Below are 12,691 nucleotides of genomic sequence, written 5' to 3'. Positions count from 1 at the left end.
TAACCCACCACAGCAATTCAATCAGGCTGAGGGTTGCAGTTTGGACCATTGTAACACCTTCATTCTTCTCTTTTTTAGCCATTCTGTTGTAGATTTGCTGCTGTGCTTGGGCTGAGGTTTAATTATGGATCAGATGGCCTCACATTTGACTCAAGAATATTTTGTTATACAAAGTTCATGGTCAACTCACTCACTAAGAGGTGCCCAGCTGCTGTGGCTGCAAAACAAGCCCAAATCAATACCCTTCAGCCACCGCTTGACATCTGATATGCTGTGTTTGGTTTCGTCAAACATGGTGCTGTGTATTACAGTCAAACATTTCCACTGTGGGTCTGTCCAAAGCACATTGTTCCAGAAGTCTTGGTTTGTTCAGATGCAACTTTTCAAACTTAAGCCATGCTGCCATGTTCTTTTTAGATGATTTCTCTTGGTATCCCTTCCAAACAGGCTACACTTGTTCAGTCTTTATTAATTGTTCAGTTTTAATTCTTTTCTTTCTAATGTTAGGGTAAGCACCAGTGCCCCATGCTACTCCACATTACTATATATATATAATCTGACTAGCCATAAAAAAAACTAGAAGCCTTTATTAGAATTTAAATTAAATTCTAATGCATGATGTGTTTTGTATTTTGTGGTGTTTTTTTTTTTACCAACCTAGAGACAAATGTCATGGGATGAGACACTGGATGTTGCAGTTTGCATCTCCACAAGAATAAATTGCAGTATAGGATTGAAAACACTGAGCTGTAGTATGTAAAGGGATGACATGATTGTCCCTGACAATGCAGTGCAATGCAGACCCATAAATTTCAGAAATACTTTGTATGTCAGTACAGTCGGGTTGCCTAAGCCATCATCAATAACATTTGTGTTTAACATCAGCAACAGCACGAGTCCCTGTCTTATTCCTCATTGGGCTCTTATAATTATAACTTTACAGCTGCCTCCATTTACTGGTGATACAGTGACGCACTTCTTTCAAGACAGACTTGTTTAGCAGATCTTGATACTCAGCAAATGTCTTCTTTGTTAGCTTACCTTAAACTGCATGCATCCTCTATCAAAACCACCCACATGTGAACTTCTCTATGCTACAGGATACTGTAGTTTGAAATCCTTTTTGTGTGTTGTACCTGATTAGAAAAGCAGGGCTGATACATCTCTCAGTGTGTAGGTATTACTGTGTTGTATTACAGCTTTAATGATGATACTTTGTCAGCAAAGGCAGCCAAGTTCTCTCCCCTTCTCTCTTACCTCTCAAGCTCAGCAAAGATAAGTTCCTATCGACTCTGTCTTCGCCCCTGGCCCTTTCTCAAATCCCTTTATAGCGTTATCAAGTCCAGTGTCAGAGGGTTGTCCTTCACCTGTTCAACACACGTACTCTCATAAAGGTCCACTGGGTACAGTCTTTGTCACCTTATTGCCACACAAATAGGAGTAGCAGATTAAGACGTCAACACACAATTTAGTAGGTGAGTGTGTGCCAGGGGAAAAAAACAGGTCACCTTCTGAGTGAAATGTCTGCCCCTCCTCCTTCTTGTCTATCCTCAGCCCACCTAGTGCATGCCTATAGTTGGCCTGTACAGGTGTCTGTGCTTTTGCTGCAGACCTCATGATTGCACAGTTGTTATCCCCGGCTTCTTTGCACCCTGCAGTGACGCTACGCAAACCTGCTTATCTGACAGCTCCTGACATTGTGGCGGTGGTAGTGGGGGGTTTGGGGAATAGCAAGAGGATGGGATGGTGAATGTGGAGGGGGAAATGGAAAGGTATGGATAGAAGAGAAGGAGACAGAGAGAAACCCAAGGGGAAAAGTGCTAGCATCAACAACCAAGTCACTCCTGTTGCTAGAATTACCACAGAGGGATGCAGACGTGTCTGGAATTGCTTGGTTGAATCTTTAACTTTCAAAACCCCTCGAAAAGTGTAGGGAAAAAAAAAAAGAAAGAACCTCCCACTCTCTCAAAGGTGGAGTGAATCAGCCGCTCATGCACGGCACACTGTTCTGCTGAAGAAAAGCTTCTGTAATGTGGTGTCAAATGCAGGCTAAACAAAATATGTCAGCATAATTCTGACTAGAGTATGTCCAAAGGAAAAAAATTTTTTTTTTAAACTTCAAGATGATGCCGAGTATCTTAAAAAAAAACACAAAAAAACACATAAGTGATATTGCACTCAATATCCAGTGCAGCATGAAATTGTTTCCCAGTTTATTTCACATTTCTCCGCAATGAGGTGATAACAAAATTTGAACGATGTCTCATTATGATCCATGACTTTTATTTTTTGGTCCTGCATGTCACCTTGCAGTTACTCGGCAGTCTCGGTGATTCCAGGTTAAGCTGTCAACAATAAAGTGGCTTTCTGAGTGGGTCTGTGTGGATGCCCTCCTCATTTCTTCATACGACGCGCTGGCCAGCAGATTGCCTTTGTTTGGTCTATTTCCTTGCCGATTTACTCTCCCAGTGAGAGAGCAGCCGTGGACTGAGCTGAGATGAGGCATGGCTTTATCAGACCACCATTACACTTCACCTCCATTCCATTTGCACCTTATTATTCTCATCTCACCGTGAGGGCGCGTGCGTGCCCGGCTGTTTGTGTTCTCTGTGTTATCGTGTTTTACTTTTGAGTGTGCGTGCGCGTCGGTGAGAGAACGCCAATGTAGGCGAAGAAGAAGAAGAAAGATGAGAGAAGGAAAGGGAGAGAAAGGAGCGTCCATATGATACAGCCATTACACCTCATGCAGGTTCCATTTGCACCTTATTGTTTGTCTCATTGCTGGAAAAAAGCAGGTGATTTACCAAGCCTGAAGAGGCAGCTGATCCCTTTTCCCTCGGCACGGTGCTTTGTGTGTTTGTTTGTGTTTGTATGTGTCTGCAAATGCGTGCAGCACATCCATTCAGACGACCATAGCATTCGCTTGTGTGCAATGACCCAATTGTGGGTATGAATTGTGACAGTATCTCCCTAAAAAAAATTGCATTTTAATGGCTAAACGGTTGTACGTTGTATGGGTGTGAACCTAAAAATTTGACGCCTCTCCGTGTATGTGTGTGTGTGTTTACCCCCAGCTCCCTCACCACTGACCAGGGCACGGACCTGATGGAGCATCTGACCCAGAGATTGAGCCTCCACGCTGCAGACCTCACCCAGCTCTCGTATGTACAGACACAAAAAACATCCCACATTGTTGCAAATAATGATTTACCGTGCCGTTTACAAACCATACATCGAACAGAGGATAATTGGCCTCATTTGAAATGTTTTGTTTTGTGCCTTTGAGGATGAGGAAGCCGAATGAAGGTTGTCCAGTTGCTCTGAGCATTGTGAAAATGCTCTGCTACACTGCCACAAACTGTAGGCGTTTGTTGTTTTTTTGACCTTTCGGAGTGTTTGACTTCTCGCGGGGAGCGAAATCAGGCCTAATTACCTCCAGACACATACTGATGTCTCCATTGTATTCAAAACACTGCCTAGCCGCTATTGTCACTGTGCGCCTTGTCAAAAAAAGAGAGCAGTCAAGCCATCAAACGATTTTTCGTTAGAAGCAAAGAGAGGAAGCGAACGAAAGGGAAGCAAGCAGTGAATAGAGAGCTGGAAAACGAGAAAGTAGTCAGCAGGAGGCGGTTAATATATTAATGAGCAGGCGAACTGTCCTTGAACCCAGGCTGTTTTGTGCTTGTACCATGGTTCTGCTGTACACTTGGTGTCAGACCATGTAGGAGGCAGAGGAGACATGTTCGCCGAAGATCTGACAAGCCTTTCAAGACACTCCTGCAGGAGGAGTAAAATCTGGGTGGTTCAGTAACACTCGCAGCATATGAACACCAAAGCCGGTGCAGTGCAGCGTGAGGCTGCACTGAAACTGTAGATACAGAGTATTCGGGCTCAGATAATAGTTCCTGAGAGGGTGAAACTATCAGAGCGTTCTGTATCTACTGTTAAGCATCGAAAATGCGCACAGGGGCCTTAAAATAAATGTAGCCAAGGAGTCGTTCTGATCTCGATCTTTAAATCCAACCTTTGGGTTTAGGAGGACGAGGAGGACGTAGCATAGTGCCGGCGCTGATTTCGTTCATTTTGTTATTATACCTGTCATTTCATATCACTCAGAATCAACTCCTGACACTCAAACCCAATTAGAGGTTATTATTGCTGTGGGCTATTATTCGTTTAGAAAGGGGTGAAAGACCTGAGTGAAAGTTGACTACAGGATAGTACAGCACAGGTACTTGCATTTAAAATGCTACTTAAGGTGCAATTATTATGCTTTTCTTTATTTCCTGTCATATCTATACCATTACAATAGGAAGTAATCACATTACATGTAGCCACATGCTTTCAGGCTGGTCTACACACCCAATTTTACACAGTTCTACCTTCATCTTGTCACAGAGATGATTAATAATGCTTAATATGGTTATCTCTGGCAGTGAGCGCAGACGTACCTGCTGGTCAGATCTTTGGTTTGTGAGGGGCAGCCAATGAGAAGGAGCCAAAACAGTTTGTTTCAAACAGTCACTAAGCTGACTGCACCAATTAAGGCTCAGTATAAAAATGAATACACATTATTATAAACTGTGATTCATGCACAGCTACTCTAGTAGAGTCCAGGAATAGAAATATGGAGTTGAATATGAGCACCACAAAATGTAGTATGAATTAGGATTACACTGAGTTTAATCTGTTTACAGAATTTAAAGAAGTATACAATATTTACAATATATAATGTTTACAAAAGTTCAACTTACAAAGGGAATAAAAACCTTCTTTGGTTAATTTGAAGACAAACTATCAGATTGGTTGCTGTGGTTTGATTTAAATGTAACGTAACAACAGGCATAGACATAAGTTCATAAAACTCAAGTTTTCATTATATTTGAACAAGCAGTGAATTTTTTCTTACGTCACAATAGTGAAGTGGGGGGTTCATACAAAGATGTACAAATGACGATGTGTCCTCTTCTTTGGAGTCATAATGATAACACAGAGAAATAATAGACGTGTTTTTAGAATCAGTGGGAATAAACCACACATACCTTTGTCCCCAGTGTCCTTTGAAAATCAATATCCCCACGAATGTTGCCACAGATGCTTGAAAAACCATCATCATTGTTTCTTACACTATAAAACTTACCCAGCAGTATTTCTCTGCATGTACGTGAGTTCATTGCAACTAATAACTAATTCATAATATTCATAAAAGAGAATTAAATGTTATATGGTTCAGCATTTCTGTGAGTGTACAGTATAAATGGTGCCTGCTCATTATAGTCATTTAGCCAGTGTGAAAACCACACAGTTGCTTGAAATAAAGGTTTCCGAAACACATCACGTCATTCTGATATGGAAGAAAGAATACAGCAAATTTCCTCTTTGTCTGACTTGTTTATCTGCGTCCTTTTTTTTCCTTTTTACAAAGTAATGAAAGCGCATTCATGTAGAAATAGCCGAGGCGAAGGACATGATGCAAGCTTATTGTGCCTTGTGCTGTGCGGCCTCGACAGGTGAGTGTTTGAAAGCCTCTGTCTGAATACGAGTCGGCTGGAGTACAAGAGCTGGGTCGGAGCACGCCGCCCTGCTTCGGGGGGTCTCTCTTTCACACTCGTTCTGATGAGCTCTGATGGTAAGAGAGGAGGAGGAGAGATACTCAAATACGACAACAGGCAGGCAGAAAAGACTTTCAGACAGAGAGTATGAGAAGAGGAGGCCTGGGCGCCGTTAAGATTTTGAGATGCCGAACACAATTATGTTTGAGCTTGTTCCTACGATAATCAGCATAAAATATTCCCCTTTTGAAAGAGACTTGAAATAGCTGGATGATGATGGGCAGGGGATGAAATGTTCCTTTTTCAGATGACGTAAGGGTTTTACTCGTTAGAAACACTAGGGGGAGTGGGACACACACTCACTGGTCCATCCTCACACACAGTCTGTGCAAGAACACACACACACAAACACATCCTGCCAATATCCCGCCAAGCGCTCTGCACGTACATACTCCTCGTGTCCCACCAGCAGAGCTAATATGAAGTCCAAGCTCACACATCCGATAACACAGGAGGCAGTGCGAAGTCCTCTAGATAACTTATCTATCTTAACTTCATCTCCCAACTGTGGCAGTCTCCCCCCGCCTCCCAGTATATTTAAATAGGGTTTGTGCGGTTTGAAAAAAAAGGGAAAAAGAAATCACGTCAGTTCAATTTGAGATGCATTGAGATCTCAGGCAGAACAGCCTCGGCCAAGGAGGACGAAGGCAGGGGTAAAGATTGTGGAAACATTGACATTTACGAGAGCAAACAGAGGCCAGGTGAAGGCGTTAGAGAAGGACATATTTCCTTCAGACCTGTGTGTGTGTGTGTGTGTGTGTGTGTGTGTGTGTGTGTGTGTGTGTGTGCCTGATCACAAATGCATCAGTGCACGGCTGGGTCCGTCTGTCTGGCGGTATTTGCCCGTGTTATTGCTCCTGGCCGAGTGAGCGTTGCTGCCTCTGTACCAGGCTGACTGATGGTGAGTGGGTCTGGGTCACAGCACTCTGGCAGTCTGATGAATCTCACTCTCTGTTGTACAGTCTGGCAGGAAGTACACTAGAAATGTACGTGCACTTTCCTGGACATAACAATTCCGACATGATGATGTACTGAAATGCCAAAAATGGGACCCCCACACGCTCTCTTTTCAGTGTTACTTATTGTCGTCTGTCAGTAAATTATGGACAAAACATCTATACATGTGCTGTTATATAAGTCATATACACTAAACACATTTTATCTCCTTAATTTTAGCTCTTTCAGACTCATTGGACTTCTTTAAAGCTGTCTCCACTCTCTTCACTTACTTAGAGAGTAAGATAAGCATTGCCAACTGGTTAGCTTAACTCCGCTTAGCATAAAAACTGGGGAGAAGAAAAATACAGCCACATACAGCTCATACAGTCTGAATGCAACTAAATAAGTCTATGGTTTTTATCACTTTTACTATACACTCAGCAATCACTTTATTAAGTACCCCATTACCTCCATTAAGTTCAACATTCAACTGTTCTTTAGCACAGATAGCTAAACAGCCAATCTCATGGCAGCAACTCAACGGATGTAAACATGTATACGTGGCCAAGACAACATACGGAAGTCTGAACTAAGCATCAGAATGGGGAAGACGGGTGATTTAGGTGAGTTGAATGTGTCATGGTCTGAGTATTTCAGAAACTGCTGAGATTTCCCAACAGAACCATCTCTAGAGGTTTTGGAGAATAGTCCTAAAATGAGGCACACCAACCACTACGTTGTTGATGTCAGAGCTCAGAGAGGAATGGCTTTTAGCTGATAGGAGGCAACACCAACGCAAATTAAAACTCATTACAATCAAGGTATGCAGAAAAGCATCCCTGAATGCACAAGATGTAGCAGAATTAGCAGTAGAAGTAGCAGAAGACCACACCTGGTGTCCCTCTTGTTAGCTAAAAACAGGAAACTGAGGGCACAGTGAACAGAGGATCACCAATATTGGACAACAGGAGACTGGAGTAACGTTGCCTAATCTGATGAGTCTTAATTTTTGCCATGACATTCGGATAGGGTATGATCACAATATGGGATAAACAACATGAAAGCATGCATCCACCCTGCCTTGTACCAAACATTCAAGTTTCTGGTGGTGGTGTAATGGTGTAGGGGATATTTTCTTGGCACACTTTCAGCACCTTATTACTAACTGAGCATTGTTTAAACACCACAGCCTACCTGAGAATTGTTGTCCATCCCATTATCACCACAGCGTACAGGTCTTCTGTTGGCTGCTTCCATCAGTGCCGTGTCACAAAGTTCAAACATCTCAAACTGGTTTCTCAGTGCAGCAGCTTTGGCATGTGGTGGAAAAGGAGATTCACATCATGGACAAATCTGCACTGCATGGACAAACTGCTAACACAGAAATAATCTGTAACAGGTTCCTCTGTGTACCAGTGTTAAATTACTTCATTATTCCAGAAGTCTTGTTTCCTTTAAACAAGTGACAAAATGTACTCATAAAGAAAGAAGAAATAGAACAATTTTATGTGACGGTAATAATATCTTAAAGAAGACAGAATAAAGCCTAGCACTACGCTAGAAGCAAAGAAAATTGGTCTTTATTGTACAAATTGTTCAAATAAGCAGATTTGTATTAGAGACAGGTGCAAATTTCCGCACCTCGGTGGTTAAATTTTCACTTGCTTAAAAAAAAGAGCCATTTGTGACTGAATGAAATAATAAAAGTACTTGATAATAAGCTGATTGCTCATTCTGGCCTTTTCATGTTTTTACTAAATTTGGGAAGTGATGATCGTTTGTTTGTTCATTGTCGGCGTCTCAGTCGTCACTGCTTTAATATTAATGTTGAGTCTTGAGGAAAATGATCTCATTGCTACATTGGTTACCTTTTCCCACTTTTGCTTTGCTGGTCCGTGTTTAAAAGCGAGCCAGACTCAGGGCTGTGCAGTCGATGTGTGTTTGCTCTCTTAGTTGTTAAAAATGGTCTCCTTGCTTCTAGAAAAAATCATTTCATTTGGGATCTTAAGAGGTTACACTAAACATGAGTAGGATTTTTTTCTTTACACATTGCTTCACAGGTTTTCTTTTCCCTTGACCATTGCTGGGCGGTCTCGCTGAGTCTGCTAGGGTTGTTAGATTTTATTTTATGGCTAACCTCGGGGACCTTCAACATTTATTCTCCTCCAGGGGGAGAAGTCTGTTGCTGACTCCTGACCACACAGAGGAGAATGGGTGCAGAGAGTACAGGCAGGTTACCGCAGGTGAAGGGAAAACAAGGCGCACCGCTCATGACTGTACTTTGCTCTTTGGCCAATTTCAGGCTTGAAAGGAAAACAGAAATCATGATCACTCCACATATTTTCTGGGGGAGGTTTTGTTTGTTTTTTGGGTAATTTACAGTTTCTCTTCTTAATATTTCTGTTCTGTTGGTGAAACATATGCCTGAGGGCTTCTGAGTCAATATTTAGCATCTTTATGATCCTTTGCTGTGCTGCTTATAGGAGTCATTTCCCCAAAATGTTCTGCTTTCCCAAACACTTAATCACATCTCTGTTTAACATACATATTTTTAAACATATTCCTACATACAACATTGCTTTTAACACTTGGTAATTTTGGCTGTTCCTTTATTACTTGTGTGGATGGATTCACATGTTTTGATCAGACCAGAGAATGCGTTCCTGTAATCGGAATACTTTTTTCAAGTAACAAGTAAAGTAAGGGATTACTGTTGCAAAAAGTAATTAGATTACTGTTCCTTTCCCGTAAGCACGCTGCGTTACTGCAATACTGCGTTACTAAACCGTGATTTTGTTTGTGAGAGTGTCCCATGACAATGACGTACAACCGCGCTCCATATTATCCATTGTAGATCTCAACGGACGTGTGTAGATCAACAACGGATAATATGGAGCGTGGCGTGGGGGAAAGTATGACCATACAGCATTTAATGCGTGGAAGTACTTACATTACTTTAAGTTTCAAAAGTGACATAAACATTAGCGTCCACTGTACACTCTGCGTGGGACGAAAACTTCTTTCTACAGTGAAAAATTTAATCTGATTACTTTATGAAAATGTGTGTGACTTCACCGTCCACTAGGGGGCTCCATATTGTGACTCTCACTTGAACAGGTGGCCCCATAGAAGAGCGGTTTACATGTCACAGGGTGGAAGTAATTTCAACGTTTTATTCTGTGCATTTTATAGTTTGGTTTTACAGTTGCATGTTTCTATATTTTTTGAGAAGTTGCTACTTTCTATTCCTACTTCCTTATTAAGGTAACTATCAAAATATCATTTAGAAGTGTAAAAATCTAACCTGCCAGCAGCTGTACAGGCGTTTCATATGATATTTCTTATTTGTGTAATATTACAGTAATCAGTAGTTGTTAGAGATTTTGTAAACATCGAGCTCGAATGGCTGATTCTACTTGCTTCCAGTCTTTATGCTAAGCTCACCTGTAGTTCGATCTTCACAGATCATGGACCTGAGCTGTTGAGCGTCTTCACATTTTTCCAAAAACCTGCTCATTCTGTTTCTCCTTTGCTGTTTATCTGCAGCGTCCTTGGCCCTGCCTTGACGTTCAGAGTCGGTCCGAACCCCAAGAACGTCACCACTGCAGATCTAGTTCAAGTTGCAGGTAAGAGCAGCGGTCCGTATTTCCTCACATGTCGCCCTCACGCAATCGTCCCATTGACAACCTTCACTGCGATTCATCTAATTTTTACCAGCCGGACCACTCTGTGACAGTCTGGGCTCCAGTAAATGAGAGCACAGATTAGTTTCTCCCGATACAGTAGATAGGCTGGTGTTCATCTTGTTCGGACAAACCCCCGTCCCTAAGAAGATTATCAACACCGGGCGATGACAGATGACCATCAGTTACAGAGATGATGAGCTCAGCGTGCACACCTGCTATTTCTGCAAACGCACACACACGCACACACATATATAGTACACAGCACAGTTTATTTGGTGGCAGGTTGAAACAGGTTTGCAACGGCCAATCAGACGGAGTGTACACTTGTGTGTGAGTGTGCCTGCATGTATGCACTTGTTTGATGTAGACTGATGGAGAGCTGTCACCCACAGAAAGGAGGTTGTCAGTATGCGCTGCCTCCACTCTCCTGTTCGATGTCTGCACTCCGATTAGCCCGGCGTTGGTGTTAGTGCGTGCAGCAAGTGCGCCTATGTGTTGGATGTGTGTCGATGTCCTTGCTTTGGTCGGAAATGACTTTGAGAAGCACAGCAATACTCCCAACAGTCAATATCATCCAATATCACCCCACTGGAATCAACATGGTGGTGTTGTTATTGGCAGAAATGTGTTGCTGCTCCAGTTTTTCTGCGCGGCGACATTTTTTTGGCACCAACTCGTTTCCCATTAGGGAAGCGCTGGATGATGGCTGATGATACAGACTTACCGCAAGAAAGCCTGAGCTGGGGGCTGAGCTTCGGTTCAGCGGGTTTAAGGGTGCGTTTTCGCACGCGCGTGTGTTTGCCGGATTACGGTGTGTGTCTATCTTTATCCCGCGCCGTCATCCCACTTTTGCAGTGTTTGTTTAACAAAACGATCAAATGAACAAATATCGCGGGCGTTGTATGCACGAGGTATTATTTTTAAACTGTATCGTTTTGGGTTTTTTTTTATTCTGTCTTAACGTTTTGTTTTTCTTCTTCATCTCCTCCCTCCCCTCCTCGCTTGTGTGACTGACTTTGATGAGGTAGCGTGTGGCGAGAGCTAATGACAGGCGTGAGCAGGGCTGAAATGTCAGACCAAATGTTAAGTCAACATGATCATGAGCCTGACCCATGTTGATGAATTATGAATACAGCCCACCTGAATAGCAATTTGTAAAAGTGAACAGACGGAGCTTATCAAGCTACTTCCCCTTGGATGCATTGTTCTTTTATCCCAGTAGACCGAAGAGTTTCAGCTCTGAAATGTATAAAAAGTATAGAAATAGCACTTAGAGATAGCTGACTGGTTGGATCCTCTCTCCGTGTGTCCCCCCGGTGACCTTAGATTAAATCCTACCAGAGCTTTATTCCCTGCGCCCCCTCCTACCTTGTTGCCCACCCTCTGTTTCCACCACAGTGTGAAGTGGAGTGGACTTCCCACTCGCCTCCCGATATTAAAAGCAATCTGAAGTGCATGCACAAACTGTCGCTTTGTAGCTGTTTCCCAGCTCCAAATGAGCATGCGTGACACCGAATTCAATGCAGTGCAGCAAAGGCGTGGTGATTTCAAAGCGGTTACCAGGTTGTGGAGCAACAGCATGGTTAAAGTGCAGTCTAAAAATCAAACTGACACCCACATGCAGTGGCCACCTGGGTAATCCTGGCTGACCTTTGCCTTATGTGTGACTGTGCATAAATGACGTGGCCTCCTAATGAACTCATCGAAACCCCTGCTGTACTCTGTGCCCAACCTGCCGCTGAGAGCCTCCACATCCAGCCTGATGGCAGTCGTGAAACTACAAAACCCAAGAACGATGGTGAGAATGTAACAAAATCATCTTTCTTTGAAGCAGATCAATAACCATTAAACAGGTCTAATTAGTCATTTGCCACCAACATGAGAGAAAACAGAGATGCCCGTAAAGACAAGTCAATTTTCCTCAATAAATTTGCTGCAAGCGATGATTGCAGGAGACTCTTTCAAATGCACCAGTAACAAGAAGATTTTCACTTTAAAATGATAGAAAAAGAAGCAAATCTTTACAACTGAGGAGCGAATAAACATAAATGTTCAGGATCGCTCTCGGTAAATGACTTCAGTGGCAATCAGAATCGTTTTTATTCAATTTCACTGTTGACTAAATGACGGCTTTCATGCACTGCTTTTGATATTTTGCATGAAGAGAAGCTGTTGCCATCTAATTTTCCCGTCGACTAACATCTGACGGTTTTAGCACTACTTGTGTTGTAGACTGGTTTTGAGGGCTTCCACTAACAATTACTATATTTCCATTATTGATTATTCGGTATAGAGTTTGGTCCCAAAAGGAAGAAGTTAAAATGTGACTCACATGCTCCGAGAGTGGAGAGCAATAAAGAAATTAGAGTAATGAAACAAACTGAAAAAGATGCAAATACTCACATTTCAGGCGCTTGAATAAGCGTTGAGAGTGTTTGCTTTGAAAATGACTTG

The 12,691-nt window shown here is 42.5% G+C and overlaps 1 protein-coding gene across 2 annotated transcripts in view; it reads left to right on the top strand.

Annotated features, from left to right (window-relative positions):
* ptprn2 (protein tyrosine phosphatase receptor type N2) overlaps nt 1-12,691 on the top strand; it is a 144,727-nt gene that overhangs the window by 41,022 nt on the left and 91,014 nt on the right. For both annotated transcript variants that reach the window (XM_040044395.1, XM_040044394.1), the window contains exons 9-10: nt 3,075-3,161; nt 10,098-10,177. In XM_040044395.1, coding sequence (XP_039900329.1) covers nt 3,075-3,161; nt 10,098-10,177 — 167 coding nt within the window. The remainder of the gene's footprint in view (nt 1-3,074; nt 3,162-10,097; nt 10,178-12,691) is intronic.

This window comes from Simochromis diagramma, unplaced genomic scaffold (assembly GCF_900408965.1).
Source record: "Simochromis diagramma unplaced genomic scaffold, fSimDia1.1 OVJJ01000602.1, whole genome shotgun sequence".
NCBI classification, from domain to species: Eukaryota; Metazoa; Chordata; class Actinopteri; order Cichliformes; family Cichlidae; genus Simochromis; species Simochromis diagramma.
This window is presented reverse-complemented; position numbering and strand designations above follow the sequence as displayed.